Source organism: Polypterus senegalus, chromosome 1 (assembly GCF_016835505.1).
Source record: "Polypterus senegalus isolate Bchr_013 chromosome 1, ASM1683550v1, whole genome shotgun sequence".
Taxonomy (NCBI): domain Eukaryota; kingdom Metazoa; phylum Chordata; class Cladistia; order Polypteriformes; family Polypteridae; genus Polypterus; species Polypterus senegalus.
The window spans coordinates 197,984,616-198,004,889 of record NC_053154.1 but is presented as its reverse complement, the minus strand read 5'-3'; the positions used below and the strand labels follow the sequence as shown (position 1 = coordinate 198,004,889).

The 20,274-nt window shown below is 39.2% G+C and overlaps 1 protein-coding gene across 4 annotated transcripts in view; it reads left to right on the top strand.

Moving 5' to 3' along the window:
- farp2 (FERM, RhoGEF and pleckstrin domain protein 2) overlaps positions 1-19,560 on the top strand; it is a 219,354-nt gene extending 199,794 nt beyond the window's left edge. For 2 of the 4 annotated variants that reach the window (XM_039766563.1, XM_039766557.1), the window contains exons 25-27: positions 9,035-9,142; positions 14,549-14,700; positions 18,068-19,560. In XM_039766563.1, coding sequence (XP_039622497.1) covers positions 9,035-9,142; positions 14,549-14,700; positions 18,068-18,158 — 351 coding nt within the window. In that variant the 3' untranslated portion in view covers positions 18,159-19,560. Of the gene's footprint in view, positions 1-3,291; positions 3,665-9,034; positions 9,143-14,548; positions 14,701-18,067 lie in introns of those variants that run through there. The other 2 variants (XM_039766571.1, XM_039766580.1) reach the window with 2 other exon arrangements.
- The last annotated feature ends 714 nt before the right edge of the window (positions 19,561-20,274 follow it).

Sequence of the window (20,274 nt, the reverse complement as noted above, 5' to 3'; positions counted from 1 at the left end):
TGCCTCCTGCCTCCCTACAATGGCGAGTAGCAGATTATTTACTGTGCCCTTTAAATTTGCTGCGCATTTGAGTTATGTGATGTATGTTTAAATTTTTTGTATTGATTTTAATTAGAAACATATAGACATTCCATATAGTCAAGTCAAACTTAACAAACATAAATTCAACCCCCACACAAGTGAAAGAAAGGAGAGCCAACAACCAGAGCAAAAGCAACAAGGAAGGATGAGTATCCTTGTCTTGATATACAGGTGCCGGTCATAAAATTAGAATATCATGACAAAGTTGATTTATTTTAGTAATTTCATTCAAAAAGTGAAACTTGTATATTAGGTCCATTCATTACACACAGACTGATGTATTTCAAATGTTTATTTCTTTTAATTTTGATGATTATAACTGACAACTAATGAAAGTCTCAAATTCAGTATCTCAAAAATTAGAATATCAATTAAGACAAATGCAAAAAGGATTTTTAGAAATGTTGGCTAACTGAAAGGTATGAACATGAAAAGTATGAACATGTACAGCACTCAATATTTAGTTGGGGCTCCTTTGGCCTGGATTACTGCAGCAATGCGGCGTGGCATGGAGTCGATCAGTCTGTGGCACTGCTCAGGTGTTATGAGAGCCCATGTTGCTCTGATAGTGGCCTTCAGCTCTTCTGAATTGTTGGGTCTGGCGTATTGCATCTTCCTCTTCACAATACCCCATAGATTTTCTATGGGGTTAAGGTCAGGCGAGTTTGCTGGCCAATCAAGAACAAGGATACCATGGTCCTTAAACCAGGTACTGGTAGCTTTGGCACTTTGTACAGGTGCCAGGTCCTGTTGGAAAATTAAACCTGCATCCCCATAAAGTTTGTCAGTAGCAGGAAGCATGAAGTGCTCTAAAACTTCCTGGTAGACAGCTGCGTTGACCTTGGACCTCAGAAAACACAATGGACCAACACCAGCAGATGACATGGCACCCCAAACCATCACTGACTGTGGAAACTTTACACTGGACCTCAAGCAATGTGGATTCTGTGCCTCTGCTCTCTTCCTCCAGACTCTGGGACCTTGATTTCTAAAGGAAATGTAAAAATTTACTTTCATCAGAGAACATAACTTTGGACCACTCAGCAGCAGTTTTGTCTTTAGCCCAGGCAGACGCTTCTGACGCTGTCTCTTGTTCAAGAGTGGCTTGACACAAGGAATGTGACAGCTGAAACCCATGTCTTGCATACATCTGTGTGTGGTTGTTCTTGAAGCACTGACTCCAGCTGCAGTCCACTCTTTGTGAATCTCCCCCACAGTTTTGAATGGGTTTTGTTTCACAATCCTCTCCAGGGTGCGGTTATCCCTATTGCTTGTACACTTTTTCTACCACATCTTGTCCTTCCCTTCGCCTCTCTATGAATGTGCTTGGACACAGAGCTCTGTGAAAAGCCAGCCTCTTTAGCAATGACCTTTTGTGTCTTGCCCTCCTTGTGCAAGGTATCAATGGTCGTCTTTTGGACAACTGTCAAGTCAGCAGTCTTCCCCATGATTGTGTAGCCTACAGAACTAGACTGAGAGACCATTTAAAGGCTTTTGCAGGTGTTTTGAGTTAATTAGCTGATTGTGGCACCAGGTGTCTTCAATATTGAACCTTTTCACAATATTCTAATTTTCCGAGATACTAAATTTGGGACTTTCATTAGTTGTCAGTTATAATCATCAAATTTAAAAGAAATAAACATTTGAAATATATCAGTCTGTGTGTAATGAATGAATCTAATATACAACTTTCACTTTTTGAATGGAATTACTGAAATAAATCAACTTTGTCATGATATTTTAATTTTATGACCGGCACCTTTAGAAGCTTATTCTAAAATGTTATGGATTAGATCCTGTCATATTTTTTAAAAAAGTCAGATCCTCTAAGTGAAAATATTTTTTTTTCCAATTTCAAACAATATATTACATTGGTTACCCACTGATTTAAAGGGTGGTAAGACAGTTGCAGTCAGTTTGACCTTCTCCACTTTAAGCCCATCTGGCAGTATACCAAACATAGCTGATAATGGTTTAGGAGTGATTGTGACACCAAGGCTGTCTGATGTATGTTTCAATTTGGGCTGAAATTATTCACATATATACAGAATAGTGCTTTATGCAAACCAAGGCCATGACATTTTTGGTTAGGCTGCATGTGTTCGCTTTATTTTCTTTGTTCATGGACAGCAAGATGGATCACTCTTCCATGATTCCTTCATTTCATTAGTGCTCTATGCTGTAGTCATAACAGTTTAAAGCTAGTATATTAATGGCTGAGTGATTACCAGGGTTTACATTTCTCTATTTTAACAGTTTTGAAACAAATCTGGCATTCTGATAAGTTGTAGCTGCAAATTAAAATACATGAATGAATATGCAGAAGAGAAGCATGGTGGTGTGTCTGTGTGACCCTGACTTTTTTTTTTTTAGTCAGTTCTTTAGTTGTACAGCAAGGAAATCTTTCTACTAACCACTACCTTTGCCTCCCTAACCAATCTCAACCCCCAAATTCCTTCCTGCTCTGCCTTCATTATTCACTAATGTCCACTCTTTACTTTTCACAGGTTTGCTGATGAATGTCATGACAGTCATTTTAGTTGGTTCCTCCAGAGTTCCTACCGCTAACTCTATTCTTTTTTTCCTTTTTTTCTTCCTCGCCTACTTGCTCATGTCCTTTAACCTTCACAGTATATTAAACCAAAATGTTTCTTCTTAGTAGTAGTACCACTTGATGGATTGTCCAGAACTCTGACTGTTAGCTTCTGAAGTATCCCCGGTTATATTGTTGTTTACTGATACACAAAAAAATGCTTTTCAGAAGCAGACATTTAATTTGGGCTCAAAATATTTTAAGTTGGGCTTTGCAACATTTTGTGAATTAGCATCAAGCTCCACATACCACCTGTTCGATTTTTGATATTTGACCATGTTCACGCTTATTGTCTGTCTTTGGTGTTTTCTCTCTGGCATTCCAGGTCACATGATGTATTCCTCAAGGATGTTTTATAACAGAAAGAGAAACTTTACCTACCCATAACCTAAAATGAGCCCAAAATCCAAGTATTAAAGACATCACTACAGAATATTTGTTTTTCAGTTGCCCAGAATTTATTTGTATTCACTTTGGATTGCCAAAAGCTTTGGGCTTGTTTTGTCTTTCTGTGCTCTGTGGAAGACTAACCTTATGCTAACCATTTGTCTTATGGCTTCTCTCCTCCTTCCTCACTCTCTGTCTCTCTGTCTGTCTCTGATTTTTGGACATCTCAGTGTTCTACTCTCCTGCCGCCTCGCCAGAACTTCCCCCTCGGTACCTTCTGAGTCAGGGCCAAAGACCCAACACAATCACTCACGTGTGCTGGTATCGTAACCAAAGCCTCTCTCTGGCCAATTATCTGCGCATGAACCAGGTACAGCTTGATCTGCATCTGTTACATCACCACCTCCCCCGTCTTCCACTTTTTTGTCACACCTTCTGTCCATCCTTAATGGCTTGATGCTTGTGATATGGCCCTGTGTCCTTGTAGATCTCTGTCAGGCATGCAAAACTATATTTAAGGACCAGCAAAGGCTGGACATGACAGAATTGTTTAAAAACGAAACAAGACAAATCATTCCCAAGATTATCGACGTGAGCAGTGCTAGGAACTGAAACATGACTCCGCATCTTAGGTTTTGAGTCTGTAGATGGTCAGCTTTTCTAGTTTCTTACTAATGAGATATAGAATGTCTCCTGGAAATATGATTTTCTAACTCATTCCACTGTGATGTTTTGTATATTACAGCTCAACTGATGCACAAATCAAATATGTTAGCAAGTTGTTTATTAGTAACAAAAGTGGCAAGGTAATAAGAAAATATAAGTGAAATAAAGTGCAGGGAAAATGGGTGCACACAAAAGCATGGGTGCAAAGTGACTAGACTTTGTAAGTAGCAAAGTGAATGAGGCTGGATTGTAAATGCAACTTTTTGATTTGGTTTATGGGATTAAGTATTGTGTTCGCTTCCCAGGTCCTCCCTGCGTGGAGCTTGCATGTTCTCCCCGTGTCTGCGTGGGTTTCCTCCGGGCGCTCCGGTTTCCTCCCACAGTCCAAAGACATGCCAGTTAGGTGGATTGGCGATTCTAAATTGGCCCTAGTGTGTGCTTGGTGTGTGGATGTGTTTGTGTGTGTCCTGTGGTGGGCTGGCACCCTGCCCAGGATTGGTTCCTGCCTTGTGCCCTGTGTTGGCTTGGATTGGCTCCAGCAGACCCCCCGTGACCCTGTGTTTGGATTCAGCGGGTTGGAAAATGGATGGATGGATGGATTAAGTATTGCAGGGTCCAGTGGGGCATTTTACACAGATGCCTGGCCAAAGGAGCACTACAGTTTCAACTTCTTACAAGATTTTGTTTGTTTTGGTTCATTTTTAGTAGCATTATTTGTACTTCGCGGTAATATGAGGTAACTTGAGCTTCAGGTCTCATCACTTCAAGATTTAAGTTATTGGTCACATGTACACACCCAAAGGCATGCATAGAAATGTGGCTCAACGTGCAGTATGTACTGTTCGGTTACATTAAAATAGATATAAAATATTAAAAAGGTGTGGATAGAGGTATAATAATTGTTAAATAATAGTTAAAAACAATTTTGAGGAATGCCACACAAGATGGCCATTAGTTGTTTTTATTGCCAGGAAAATTAAGCCCATTTTCAGTCTCTCTGCTCTTGATTTGAGACAACATCTAGAATCTAGAAAGGGTGAGAGAAGTCCTTCATTATTCTTTGTGGCCCTTTTCAGAGCCATTTCCATCCCATGCAATGATGCATCCTTCCTGTATGCTTTTCAATGACTACAAGATAGAAGGACTCTCTTTGACACTAAATTTCATTGGTTGTCTGAGTTGGTAAAAGAGCTGCCTTGTCATTCTCACCAGAAGACTACAGTGTCTGTGTGGTCCATGTTAAGTCACTTCTGATGTTGATTCTTAGGTATTTAAAACACTCAACCCTCTCCACTACAGCACTGTTCATGAACAGTGGTGTTCACTATTTAAATATCATCTAAATGATCTGTTAAAACCAGATAGAAGTTGTATTATTTCCTGTGGTGGCATGATAGCACAGTGGATAGTACTGTTGTCTCACAGCTCCTGGATCCTGGGTTTAAATTGTAGTCTAGTAGTTGTGTAGACACTACTTGTTCTCTTTTTTTTTTTTTTTTATTCCCATAACCTGGAGCCCCATGTGAATGAGTAGATTATGCATTGAAATGGAGCCCACCCAGAGGTGACTTATGCTGTGTTTTTGGCACAACAAATGCCTTGTTGTGACATTGTGGTATGTATAGGTTTTGAAGCAATTCAAAGGACTGAATCTTAAAAAAAAAAAAATTTAGTTAAAATGATGGGTAAAAGAAGTCAATTAATAGCAGATATTGGTTGCTGATTTAGGAGGTGACAGGAGGAAAATCCATGGCCACTACAGCCTTCCAGGACTGGAGCTGGGCACCCCTGAAGTAAACCCCATTTGTAAAAGCCTTCTGCTAGAAATTCCTTGTGTCTTCATTATTTCCATTTCTGACATCTAGTGATCTAATGTGGAATTACTGACCAAGAATGATCTGGTAGGGCACATTTCAGGAGCAGGAGTTGCAGGTGCTCCTTTGTAAAAAAGAGACTTTATAGAGGTGCATCCTGGTTTCCAAAATAATCAACAAGAACTTTTCTAGCATTGACTACTGTGTTCACAAATTTTAATAACCAGCAGACTACATTATCTTCATCAATCTGTCTTTACATTAATTTCCAAACTTGTTAAGATTATGGCCCTTTTATTTCTTTTTTCAAAATTTAAACCTAACAGGGACAAATAATAACTGTCCCAGTGACTCATAGAATCCAGAGTTTTGCTACATTTTGTATTTGTTTGTAAGCAGTTTCCAGAAAGAGAGACACAAGCATTTAGCAGTCAATCATTTCATGAAGTAATAAAATTTGCGAAGTCACAGGGCCATTCCTTAAGGACAGAATGGAATAAACCCTACTGTGCTGGAGTAAGAACCATGAACTCCAGGCTATTTAGTTGAATTTCCATACTGGTGCCTGCTGGGCCTCTTATGCCGTTCCACATAAACACCTTTGGCATGAAGTGAAGATCAGCCCAGTGACAGCTGCTTCTCATCCCCTTTATGTCAAATGAGTTGGTGCCAAGCCACTCATTCCCTGCTGTCTTCAACTTTAATGCACTGCAACTAACATCTGTATGCATGACATCTGTGGAGCAGCACTGAAAGCACTTCCTCAGCGAGTCGGTGTCTGCTTTCTGGTCGGCTATTTTAATTTGTTGTGCCCTCATCTATGTAATTGTTAACATGCCTGTTTATTTCTTCATGTCTTTGTGTTCTTTGAGAGAGCTGGTCATATTTCTTGCTGTAATATCTCTTGTCATCTGCTGCTTTGTGTTGTGTTCATCCATCAGTAATTCAACAGTTATTGTCATGTTGTGACTGTGGCGCAGCTTCAGCCTCTTTAGTTACAGGTAAAAGACTCTTTTAGACACAGCTACAAGTCTTTAAAAGCCAGTAAGCTCTTGTATATGTGTCCACCTCACAGAATATTACAGGTACAATGAACAGTCCAGTAGTGTAACAATACAGAGCAATAAATATTAAACTATTGAGTAATCCTATAATTACACAGGCAGATTTGTGATGTACAGTGCATCCGGAAAGTATTCACAGCGCATCACTTTTTCCACATGTTATGTTACAGCCTTTAACACAATGGATTAATTTTTTTCCTCAGAATTCTACACACAACACCCCATAATGACAATGTGAAAAAAGTTTACTTGAGGTTTTTGCAAATTTATTAAAAATAAAAACATTGAGAAAGCACATGTACATAAGTATTCACAGCCTTTGCCATGAAGCTCAAAATTGAGCTCAGGTGCATCCTGTTTCCCCTGATCATCCTTGAGATGTTTCTGCAGCTTAATTGTTGTCCACCTGTGGTAAATTCAGTTGATTGGACATGATTTGAAAAGGTACACACCTGTCTATATAAGGTCCCACAGTTGACAGTTCATGGCAGAGCACAAACCAAGCATGAAGTCAAAGGAATTGTCTGTAGACCTCCGAGACAGGATTGTCTCGAGGCACAACTCTGGGGAAGTTTACAGAAAAATTTCTGCTGCTTTGAAGGTCCCAATGAGCACAGTGGCCACCATCATCCGTAAGTGAAAGAAGTTCGAAACCACCAGGACTCTTCCTAGAGCTGGCCGGCCACCTAAACTGAGCAATCGGGGTAGAAGGGCCTTAGTCAGGGAGGTGCCCAAGAACCTGATGGTCATTCTGTCAGAGCTCCAGAGGTCCTCTGTGGAGAGAGGAGAACCTTTCAGAAGGAAAGCCATCTCTGCAGCAATCCACCAATCAGGCCTGTATAGTAGAGTGGCCAGGCGGAAGCCACTCCTTAGTAAAAGGCACATGGCAGCCCGCCTGGAGTTTGCCAAAAGGCACCTGAAGGACTCTCAGACCATGAGAAACAAAATTCTCTGGTCTGATGAGACAAAGATTGAACTCTTTGGTGTGAATGCCAGGCGTCACGTTTGGAGGAAACCAGGCACCGCTCATCACCAGGCCAATACCATCCCTACAGTGAAGCATGGTGGTGGCAGCATCATGCTGTGGGGATGTTTTTCAGCGGCAGGAACTGGGAGACTAGTCAGGATAAAGGGAAAGATGACTGCAGCAATGTACTGAGACATCCTGGATAAAAACCTGCTCCGAGAGCTTTTGACCTCAGACTGGGGCGACGGTTCATCTTTCAGCAGGACAACAACCCTAAGCACACAGCCAAGATATCAAAGGAATGGCTTCAGGACAACTCTGTGAATGTTCTTGAGTGGCCCAGCCAGAGCCCAGACTTGAATCCGATTGAACATCTCTGGAGAGATCTTAAAATGGCTGTGCACAGACAACCTGATGGAGCTTGAGAGGTGCTGCAAAAAGGAATGGGTGAAACTGGCCATGGATAGGTGTGCCAAGCTTGTGGCATCATATTCAAAAAGACTTAAGGCTGTAATTGCTGCCAAAGGTGCAGCGACAAAGTATTGAGCAAAGGCTATGAATACTTATGTACATGTGATTTCTCAGTTTTTTTATTTTTAATAAATTTGCTAAATCCTCAAGTAAACTTTTTTCACGTTGTCATTATGGGGTGTTGTGTGTAGAATTCTGAGGAAAAAAATGAATTTAATCCATTTTGGAATAAGGCTGTAACATAACAAAATGTGGAAAAAGTGATGCACTGTGAATACTTTCCGGATGCACTGTATTCTGCATTGAAAAGCAGTCCCATCTCTGGTGTCTGTGTGCTCAAACTGATTAACAACAAGTTTACCAAGGGCAAAGCATGATGTCAGAAATGGATAAGTTGATTAATTATTGACCATTAGAAAAGTTTGAAGCTAAAACAAACCAACATTTATAAAGGCAGCAATAAGCTGGTCATAAGTAAAGCTATAGTTTGGTATACTATTATTTAAAGGAATCTAGCACCTTGATATATAACTCCATTTTATTTAACAGAAAGTACAAATCTACTAATAGTATTATTATGCGAACATAATATGAAAGCAGCATATTATACAATATAATAATTAATGAAATTAATACTAGAACATAAATAAATGCTGTATCGTAATAATTATTATTGGACTCCCATCAAGGTCACTTCTTGTCTTTATACTGTATAGAGATATATATCCTTCCAATTATGCTATATAAGACAACTGAGAGAAAACAGCCATTATTAGGTGTTAATATAGATAAAATTGTTGGAAAACTGAAAACAAAATTTTGAAGCAGCAATTTAAACACTGCAGCTCTTTTTCACCTCTAGGTGTGCATTGGGTAGTTTGGCAGAACTGAAGTTCTTGTCTTCTGTTTCTGCCCTGAGATGATGATGGTAACTGAAGAATCATCTGTAGTGTACTTTTTTGTCTAATATTTTGTTTTCTCACATTTACAGAACCAACTCTCTGGATACCTGCTGAGAAAGTTCAAAAATAGCAATGGCTGGCAGAAACTTTGGGTTGTGTTCACCAATTTTTGTCTTTTTTTCTATAAAACACATCAAGTAAGTCTATCCTGTGAACACTTTGAATGTTTTTAATGCTTCATTGAGTTTTTAAAGTGTATGACCATGATGTAAACTGCCGTACAAAATGATTTTCCATTTTAAGTAGACCAGAGTGTTTACGTAGGATGCATCCTTAAGTTTTCAGAAGCAGCATAAATTGTTTAAAAACACACAGAATTAGGGCATCCAGTGGCATTATTTAAAAAGCCATTTGAAAAAAAAAAATATCTGCACCCTCCATTGCTTTACATTTACGTTCTGTGGCTTCATATTTTGGGGGATATCTACAACTGTCTAGTCTTCACACAGTCCTAAAGTTAGATCATCCTAACCTCTGGATATAAACAATACAAAACCATTTTTTACTTTGTCATTTATATCATACTTTTGGAATTTTGGTCCATTCTTCCTTACAACACTGATTTAGTTTAGTAACATCTATGGAAATTCCTTTATGTAAAGAGGTCCTGCCACAACATCCGTGGGACTAGACTGTTATCTTGACTGTTCCATTAAATTGTAGATTTGCTGGTTTGCTGAGAACCATTGTGCTGTTGCATGATGGAACATACAATACTAAAGTGCATGAGGTGGCAAACAAAGTTCATGTATTTTTGTTGCTTTCCATTTTAATTCAGTTGATTTACGTGTTATTTACTGTTATTTTACATACATACAGTATTGTCAAATATAATTGCTAATAAAGTATATGTTTGATTTTCATAAATAGAAATAAACACTTCAGTATGACCACATGCTGTATATAAAGAGGACTTCCATTAGGGTTGCATAGCCATAGCACATACAAAAGCAGGAAGTACTGTACTATATAGGACTAAACAAGGCTTAGGCCAACCTTAAACTTATTTTTAAAGTCATTTATATGAGCACAAATCACTATGTAACATTATTTTGTTTTTTGTTTTTTTTTGTTTGTTTTTTTAAACACGTCGGTAATTTGTGTGGCCCCTCTGAGAATCCTTGTCGCAAATCTTTTTGTAACACTTTAGTATCTTGAACTCTTAGTCCTTCATGGTCTTATCAAATATCTTAAATAAACACATATTGTGCTAGAGGATGCAGCTATGTTGAACTTGTCCTTAAAAGGGAGCCTTAAGATTACCGTACAACATACTGATTTAGTCTACCTGCTTTAAAGTATACTGGAGCTTCTACAGAATGCAGCCTCTGGCTTTGAGTCCAAGCACCATGAAAATATCCCATTATCCAGGTTTAGTTCATCTCCTTCTTTTCAATTTAAGAACATGTGCTTGTCTAAGATATGTAAATTGTCAGTTATGTGCTAACAATGCTCTTGTATATTCATATTTATATATTCATGTTTACAAAGAATTATAAACATATCCCTGGTTACATCTCTGCATTAACATTTTGCATGATCTGTTCTTTAAACATCTTTGTTTAATACGTTTCTTACATACTTGGCTGGAGTCCTAAGGCTTTGTTTACTTATACCAAAGTGAACCAGGAAGTAGTCTGGATCAAGATTATTTCCTCTTACAGAAGACAAAACCATACCTATTCACTTTGGTCCACTGCTATATAATTTTATTTTTCAGCTAGCTTTGAAGTAAACTGCAGAATTTGCCACAAGGTGTTTTTTATTTGGCTCCTTTTTGCTCTTTTCCATCTCCAAATAGTCCCACACAGCTTCAGTTATGCTGAAGCTGTAGCCCTAAGGTCAGTCTTAGTCCCTTTTTTAAAGAATTGCATCCAGGCTGTACCTACAACAGTAAAACAACAGCTGAACTGTGGCCCACGAATAAGCGGTGATGAATTATTTTACTGATCTTTCAAGAGCCGCAGACTAAACAAAACCCACACGTTTATTATTAATATCAAGTATAAGTAATTGAGCATCAGAATAGCCACTTGAGAGTTTGTACATAATTTAAAATAGTACAGAATTGCCTTAAACAAGTAACTGTATTTAAAGATGTGCAACCAGCCTTTCCACGTCAGCTGTGTGCTATGAAAATGCAGAGCCCCTCAGCCTCTGTGCTAGGGGGGAAGTTGGGGTACCTTACCAAGTTCCATAAATCTTAGACACATACATTAATCTTTCTGTCTGTTACTTTTACCCAACTTTCACTAGTCTGTGGGAGACACTCAAGTAAGAATTTAATTATAACCAGCATTCACATAACAAAGCTTGAACTTGGCCTAAGATATACCTGTAAATCTGATGGGAGCTTTTCATGTATACATATACACCACCATAAGTGATCACTTTGAACTGGGATCTTACATCTGTTGCAATAATCCTAATCCTTAATACAAATCCCCTGTATGGTTTAAATATTGAGCAGGTAGTCGAATAATTCTTATTATAACTGAGTTATGAATACCTAAAGAAATTAAACCTATAGAAATTTACTAGAAATAAAATTAAATGGGAGAAGGGGCAGGACCCAAGCAAGAAGAAGCTGGATTGGTGACATCACTGAATGGTGCAACATGGTCAACTGTAGTCGCATGAAATAGCTGGCAGAGCAAAGAGAGAAATGTAGCCACATGCCAATCTGATAGAAGACAACAATTAAAGAAGAAGAAACGGACTAATGTGCATCTTGAACTCATTTGTACCCACATACAGTGGTGTGAAAAACTATTTGCCCCCTTCCTGATTTCTTATTCTTTTGCATGTTTGTCACACAAAATGTTTCTGATCATCAAACACATTTAACCATTAGTGAAATATAACACAAGTAAACACAAAATGCAGTTTTTAAATGATTGTTTTTATTATTTAGGGAGAAAAAAATCCAAACCTACATGGCCCTGTGTGAAAAAGTAATTGCCCCCTTGTTAAAAATAACCTAACTGTGGTGTATCACACCTGAGTTCAATTTCCGTAGCCACCCCCAGGCCTGATTACTGCCACACCTGTTTCAATCAAGAAATCACTTAAATAGGAGCTGCCTGACACAGAGAAGTAGACCAAAAGCACCTCAAAAGCTAGACATTATGCCAAGATCCAAAGAAATTCAGGAACAAATGAGAACGGAAGTAATTGAGATCTATCAGTCTGGTAAAGGTTATAAAGCCATTTCTAAAGCTTTGGGACTCCAGCGAACCACAGTGAGAGCCATTATCCACAAATGGCAAAAACATGGAACAGTGGTGAACCTTCCCAGGAGTGGCCGGCCGACCAAAATTACCCCAAGAGTGCAGAGACGACTCATCCGAGAGGTCACAAAAGACCCCAGGACAACGTCTAAAGAACTGCAGGCCTCACTTGCCTCAATTAAGGTCAGTGTTCACGACTCCACCATAAGAAAGAGACTGGGCAAAAATGGTCTGCATGGCAGATTTCCAAGACGCAAACCACTGTTAAGCAAAAAGAACATTAGGGCTCGTCTCAATTTTGCTAAGAAACATCTCAATGATTGCCAAGACTTTTGGGAAAATACCTTGTGGACTGATGAGACAAAAGTTGAACTTTTTGGAAGGCAAATGTCCCGTTACATCTGGCGTTAAAGGAACACAGCATTTCAGAAAAAGAACATCATACCAACAGTAAAATATGGTGGTGGTAGTGTGATGGTCTGGGGTTGTTTTGCTGCTTCAGGACCTGGAAGGCTTGCTGTGACAGATGGAACCATGAATTCTACTGTCTACCAAAAAATCCTGAAGGAGAATGTCCGGCCATCTGTTCGACAACTCAAGCTGAAGCGATCTTGGGTGCTGCAACAGGACAATGACCCAAAACACACCAGCAAATCCACCTCTGAATGGCTGAAGAAAAACAAAATGAAGACTTTGGAGTGGCCTAGTCAAAGTCCTGACCTGAATCCAATTGAGATGCTATGGCATGACCTTAAAAAGGTGGTTCATGCTAGAAAACCCTCAAATAAAGCTGAATTACAACAATTCTGCAAAGATGAGTGGGCCAAAATTCCTCCAAAACGCTGTAAAAGACTCATTGCAAGTTATCGCAAATGCTTGATTGCAGTTATTGCTGCTAAGGGTGGCCCAACCAGTTATTACTTTTTCACACAGGGCCATGTAGGTTTGGATTTTTTTTCTCCCTAAATAATAAAAACGATCATTTAAAAACTGAATTTTGTGTTTACTTGTGTTATATTTGACTAATGGTTAAATATGTTTGATGATCAGAAACATTTTGAGTGACAAACATGAAAAAGAATAAGAAATCAGGAAGGGGGCAAATAGTTTTTCACACCATTGTATGCTTCAACTGTACCTGACTGGTATTTGCCTTCCTGCATAGAATGTACTTGCTGATAACACCATTTGATTTTGAACTTAAGTTTCTTGCACATGTTGTATTGCATGCCTTTTCCATCCACTCGCTTTGGAGAATTCCCTAAAACCTTAGACTGGCCTTCTCAGACTCCTGCATCCAGTCAGCTGCAGCCTTTCTTGCCTCTTCAACAGATTAATGAATAGCTAAAGAAATCAATTAAGTGAGTGACTTTCCCATTGAAGAGAGGGAACATCCAGCATTGACTAAAATGTGACTACTGTTGTGTCAGAGAGTAAAAGGAAAACATGTTTTTATTGCGTTTTGCTCACATCTGACGCACAGTTTTAAAATTTGCATCACACATGGCTATTCAGAAATATAAGCAAATATCCACATTTGTTGTGAGTAGCCAACGGCAGCTGACAGCATGTAGGATTCTGAAAAGGCCAGTCTAATCCTGTTAGTATTCAAAATGCAGGCTTCCACTCTGCTGTGCTTAATTGCATTCACAGGATGTTTGAAATCATAGTCCTGCTGCAGCAGCCACCCTTCTATCAGTTTCTAACAAATCCCCTGCCCTTTTGGCTAAATGTACTCGCAGGCCATCACAGAGACTCCATTGTGCTTTACAGTAGACTGCAGTCAGGCATCAATGTACTTTTCACCAACTCTTCTTGTGATGCACAGGCGTCTTTATGAACTAAAGGTTTTTAATATCAACTCATTGCTCAGTGGGCCTTTCTACTGCTGGTTGTCACTCCACACTGGATAGACTCTACTCTGTTCCGTGCGTTGCTTTGTATGCCACCAGGATAGTTTCTTAGCTGCCACATGCTCTTCAAGGCAATTTCTTTTATGATTTCTTTACATGGTTGCATTTTTGTGCCTGATCTTGAGCAACCTCTTCCCTGGATTTCTTTCTGTTCCTTCATTGACCTTTGCGTATTGTTCATCAGATGCAGATATCTTTCTGGATCTTATTCAACTTCCTTAACACAGCAAGTGATTGCAAATGTCAATCAAAAAGGTTCTTCCGGTATTTGTAGTTACCAGTTACAATATTCTGAAAGCTGTCTGCCACTATTTTACAGTAAACTTTCCAGATATAGCATTCAGTTAAAAACTACTTTCTTTCATTTGTAATTCAGTTATCCAATGCTTTGTTTTTACAGGATGACTTTCCTTTGGCAAGTCTCCCATTACTTGGTTACACAGTGAGCACTCCAACAGAGACGGACAGCATTCATAAGGAGTATGTCTTCAAGCTGCAGTTCAAATCTCATGTTTACTTCTTCAGAGCTGAGAGCGAATATACGTTTGAAAGGTAACATTAGACTTGAAAGAATTCTCTGCTCAGAAAAACGAAAATCTTTACTTGATCACATTTCTAGCGTTTGTACTTGTAGAGTACAAAGTAAGGCCTCTATACAGACAATACACTAGGTGCTCAGGTCAGCATTCTAGTTACGCATATACATATAATTTTTTTTTTTTTTATATATTTATTTTCTATGATTTGTGAGCGTATAAACTGTGTTTCATTCTTGTGCATTAAGGAGCAATTCTGTCTTGTGATAATGATCAAAATTAACTTATAACTTAAACTCATTGGAGGACTTTTCCAATTTAAGAATTTTTTTTTTTTTTATAGGTTTATAGGGACATTATTGTCACATACGTACATTGAAATTCTTACTTGCGTGGGCTGATCGACATGTGTCACGTCACCACTGTCCAGAGCCATAATTAATGAGAGAAACCTTACCTAGAAATTTCTGTCTTTCTCATCTGCAAAATGTCTATTAAACAAAACCATTTGTGCTTCTCATTCACTGTGCTGGCATGAAGTCATCAGCTCAGGTCCCCTCAATGTGTCACATTGGCTAAATAATCCCACCAATAAAATAAAGCACAGCTTACACTAAAAAACTTTGATTTATCACTGTTGATTGTTCATTTCGTTAGATGTATCTGAAGCACTTTTGCCGCAGAGTGTTGCTCCTCTTATTACAAGCTCTATTAGACAGCTGGTTCCTTCTTACACCTCTGTTTTGCATATTGCATGTTGAAGACGATACGCCAAAAACATAAAAGTTAAAAACACTTTTTAGTGTCTTTGATTGCTTTCCATACAATGCACATGGCAAATATGGCATTCAGCGCTTTAGGCTCCATCCACATTACTAAGTTTTCATTTAAAAACGCAAACATTTTTGCCAACACTACCCATTATTTTTGACCCTATTCTCCAGAGCTGGATATTTCTGAAGTGTAGTGTCAACATTGTGGTGTGGATATGCAAAAACAGAATTTTACAAAAACGATTCTCTAATCACACTTTGATTGGTTTGTGCTTATTTCATGGACCTTCTCTGATTGGATCCTACTCATTACAATATGTCATTCACAGATTGGTCACTTGTCTGAGAAGAAGAAACACTGTTCAGCATAGTGGGCATAGAAGAATTACTTTCCATGCACTTACTAGCTAAAGCTGCTTTTTTGAAAGATGTTTTCTGCAAAGTGGGAAGAACAGTACGAGAGGGCAGTATGGCCAAAAAAATCCAGAGCACAGTGGAATTCAAAATTCTGATCCACAGTACTCCTAACCCTAAACCTAATCCTAACCCTAATGGCTCTATATGTAAATTTTACAAACTGAGGCATTTTTGTAACCAAATAATAATCTGTTTAATTATGTCAAAGTGCTTTGTTAATACTCTGCTACTCAAGTGGATTTTGTATTCAAACAGGTCAAGTCTCAGTTTTACTCCTTGCCCTCCTCCCATGGACGGCATACATTATCAGACATTTCTAATTCTGTGCAGAGTCATAGTTGCCTGAAAAGTAGCATCAACACACCAATCCGGTTGAACTGCACATGATATCCTTAAAGAGGAAGGATCACTTTTTATAAATGGTTCCCATGCTTGTAGAGACATGCAGCAATTCCCTTTATGACACTAATGCATCATCATAAAATCACATTTTACAACTACAGATTGTGACGGGATTTGTTTTAAACTTGAGACTTGTTTCCACATTTATCATACTTGTACAACAATTTTTTTGAAATCCAGCTTGCAAGAAGAATTTCATCAGGTTTATATAACCCACTCCTAGTCAGAGTGTCCAGAGATGGAGAACCTGTTGCCCTGCATTTTCAGACTAACATGATGCTGTAAACCATTCCACATGCACTGTAGCCACTTTTTCTTTTCTACTTTCAGTATTAATGTTTTTAAATACATCACCACCTCAGAAGATTTAGGCAATCATTGAAGGTGCTGTAGACGTTTGTGAACTTGACATGTCTGTCAAATGAAAAAAGAAAAAGGGATATCAAAGAAGCAAAACCCCAGCAGTTTTGTCAAAGCCTTTGTGCACCAGTTCTTTGCAGTATGCTGAAGCCAAACGCCACACTAACCTCTTTGGTGTTAACCCATGAGGACTTTTCGGGCTGAGAACTCTATAACAATGGTTAATCCCAAGTCTTTCTCAAGCAGTTTTGATGAGATACAGAGAGTTAAGCCTGAATAAAGCTTATAATGGTATTCTGCTGCCATCTTGTAGATGAAATAACCTCATAACAAAAAATTAAATTTTAAAAATCATGAATTTTTCTGTGTTCTACTACCCTACTATGTTGGGCCCTTGAGCAAGACCCATAACCTGCAATTGCTGCGTCCTGGGCATGACATTAATCTACATCCAGTCCTGCAGGTAGGCCCTCCAACCTGCAAGGAAAACTTAGAGGTCGGTGGCAGAATTGGCACTCCAGCCACTGTAAAAAAAAACCTTTCACTGTCCAGTGTGGTGCATGGCTGCACTCGAGTCCTAATCTGGGATCCTGAGGTGGTTTGTCATGTGGTGTGTGTAGCAACACACTGTATCAGTGAATGCTCCTAACCTCCTCCTCTACTACTGTATGGCAACTCATCATATTCATGAGTGGGGCCAACCTTTTCAATCAAAACACAAATATTACACAAATTAGAAATGACTGAAACTGAACCATTAGTTAAATGAAGTGTTAGTGATGACAGTGGGAACTGGTCATCAGATGTTGACAAGGATAATGAAACATAATGATGCATACTGTACTGTAAGAGTGAACCACCATGATATGCCTGGTGAATTCAGTCTCTTGCAGGTTCACCGTGGTGTAAGTCGGTGTGCCTGGTAGAAATGCAAAATGATTGCAAACAAGTAGAAATATAATAGCCCCCTGAGCACTAGTCACAATGCAGCAACTGTCACTTGTGTCAGAGGGAAAAACGTGGATGTCACTAAACCTTGCACTGTGATAGCCTACAATAACACAAGGGGTGCATTGATTGTGCAGATCAGACACTGGCATTCTACCCTCTCAGAAAAAATATTATTATAAGAAAAGTGAGCCGAGAAACACGCTTCTACTGTTCCAGTTGAGATGTCGGGCTGTGCATTGGTAACCATTTCAAAACATATTACACGAAGGACGAGTATTAAATCTGAATCAGTTCAGCGGTGGACACCAGACATACCTTTCCTACTCTATTTATGTGGACATTTTGATATTTATAGGTAATAACATTTTATTTTATTGTGTGCAGTTAATTGAAATTTTTAGAATGGCATGAATGGGTGGGGGTCTTCCTCCAAATGTTTATTAGTGTAACCAAGTCACCCTTTGTTTCATCTTCCAACAGATGGATGGAGGTGATCAAAAGTGCTGCCAGCACCACTGGGAGAGTTAGTCTTCTGATACAGAAGGAGACCAAGGAGCATAATGGGAATTGAAGATCTCCAAGTCTTGGGGCAGGGCCTTCTGGACTATGGAAAACTTCTCTCTGGCAGTGAAGGAACTAATTGCAAATACGTTGGAAACTTTTTCCACTTTTAGAGAAGTCAAAAGCTTACCGCAGTTTGCCACCCTCTCCTCAGGGTAGGATCCCCGGTGTGAACTCTGACACATGGCTGTAAATAACATTTTGGAAGGAAATTACTTTGATCAGCATTTAACAGAGGGCATTAGCTGTGGCCTCCAGGTAGATCCTCATTAGGCAAGCACAAAATATCACATCTGAAGATGGCCATCAAAGCTGTTAGTCATCCAGGTGGCAGGCAATGCCTTGACTAGCCACCGACTAGACTTTGGTCTGCTAAAGTTGAGCAGCCAATTTTCTAACTGGTGCTTGTCACAAGGTGTGTTGCCTCTTCTCATTTTTCACTTGGGGTGTTTCGGTAAGGATAGAGTTGATTGAGGGCATTTGTAAGTGCACAGAGGTTGGAGAAAGGTTAGGAAAATGTCAGGTTCACTGAATAAAGTGGTTTTGTTGTTGTAGTCTGTATTTCTCTTAAGGCCCAGAAATCTTAACTTGATACTGGGACTTGTCGATCTGATATGTAGAATGGTTACTGAACAGCATTCACAAAAATGCTTTAGCTTTAGTTGCCAATATGCTGGCATACGTGTCTCTGCTTGAGCGCATGCAAGTATCCGAAAATATGTTAAAAAACACAGAGTGAATCGATATAATAACTGTGGAAGAAAGTGCATAAAGCAGTAGCCAGCATCCGCTGATTGAGTTTACTGCAATCCCCATCTCAATGTCCAACTCAGAGCACCTTGACATGTTGGCCTGTTCTACCTACCCTTCTCTGCTGATTCATTAAATGTTATTTCTCAGGTATCTGATAGTCTGAGCTGACGCTGTTTTTAGTATAATCGTAAAGGTCATTTTTTCCATTACACATTTTTAAATATTCATGTTATGCCCTTTGTTTTCATATTCTGTTAAGCACATCCCCCCAAAAAATAAAAAAACCTCCTGTAAATGTAAAGCCACGACTTTTCTAAAATACAGCAAGTGATCATTTTATCATTAGGTAACAGAGATGAGTGCTGCAGTTTTATGACACATCCAGACCATTCCTGCTGAAAAAAAAACTAATTGACAGCAAAAAATGTCTTTCAACGGAACAGAAATGTGGCCAATCTGGGCTGAAAATACCCGGATTGATGTGGCTGCAGAGAATGAAGAGGCTGATGGGCAGCCCTTTAAGTGGCCTAAGACATTCCCTAAATGCCAAGCCTTGGATTTCTCACTACTTGTTACCCTTTGCCCAGGGGTGTCCAACTCCAGGCCTGGCGGGCCTCAGGTTTTCATTCTAACCTTTTTCACTGCTAATTAACTCCTTTTTTCTTCATTGTAATAGCCTTGTTTTTAAGGATTCAGTGCTCTTGATTAATTTCTTCATTCAGTGTCAGCCAAACAGAAATGAGACGTGACACGAGCCACCAAATGACCAGCTAAATTGGATCAAACTCCAGCCAATTTCACTCCAAGCAGTTTCTTAATAAGCAGCCAATTCTTGCTGTTAATTAAAGCCATACCTGAATATTGTGACTTCATCCACAGCAGACTGTTGATTTTCTGTTTTTTCTAAAACCACAATCGACATGTTTTGGTGACCTGAGCAGACCACCATGACTGAGACCATCACCTTTCTTTATGTTCAGGTGAGCTGGTCACGTGGTGGCTTGTTTTGTGTCTCATTATTGTTTGGCTGCTCGTTAAAGAAATAAGGGGTCTGAGTCACGTCAATTAAAACTAAGGCCAAACAAGTTAATCAGCAGCAAAAAGGGCTCACTAATTAAGAAGAGGGTTAGAATGAAATCCTGTAGCCACTTCGGCCCACCAGGACTGGAGAGCGACACCCCTGTGTAGCCAGTCAGTTACTATCTAATTGGTAAAATGGCAGCGTATCTCATTTGTGCAGACTTATGAAGTCTAAAGGTTGCTTTTTTCCCCACCTTTTCTTAAATCTCACTGTGGTTATTTTCAAAATTACTGCAATTGCTGCTTCACTTCATTTATAAAGGACAATCCACATTACGTCTTAAAGACCGTAA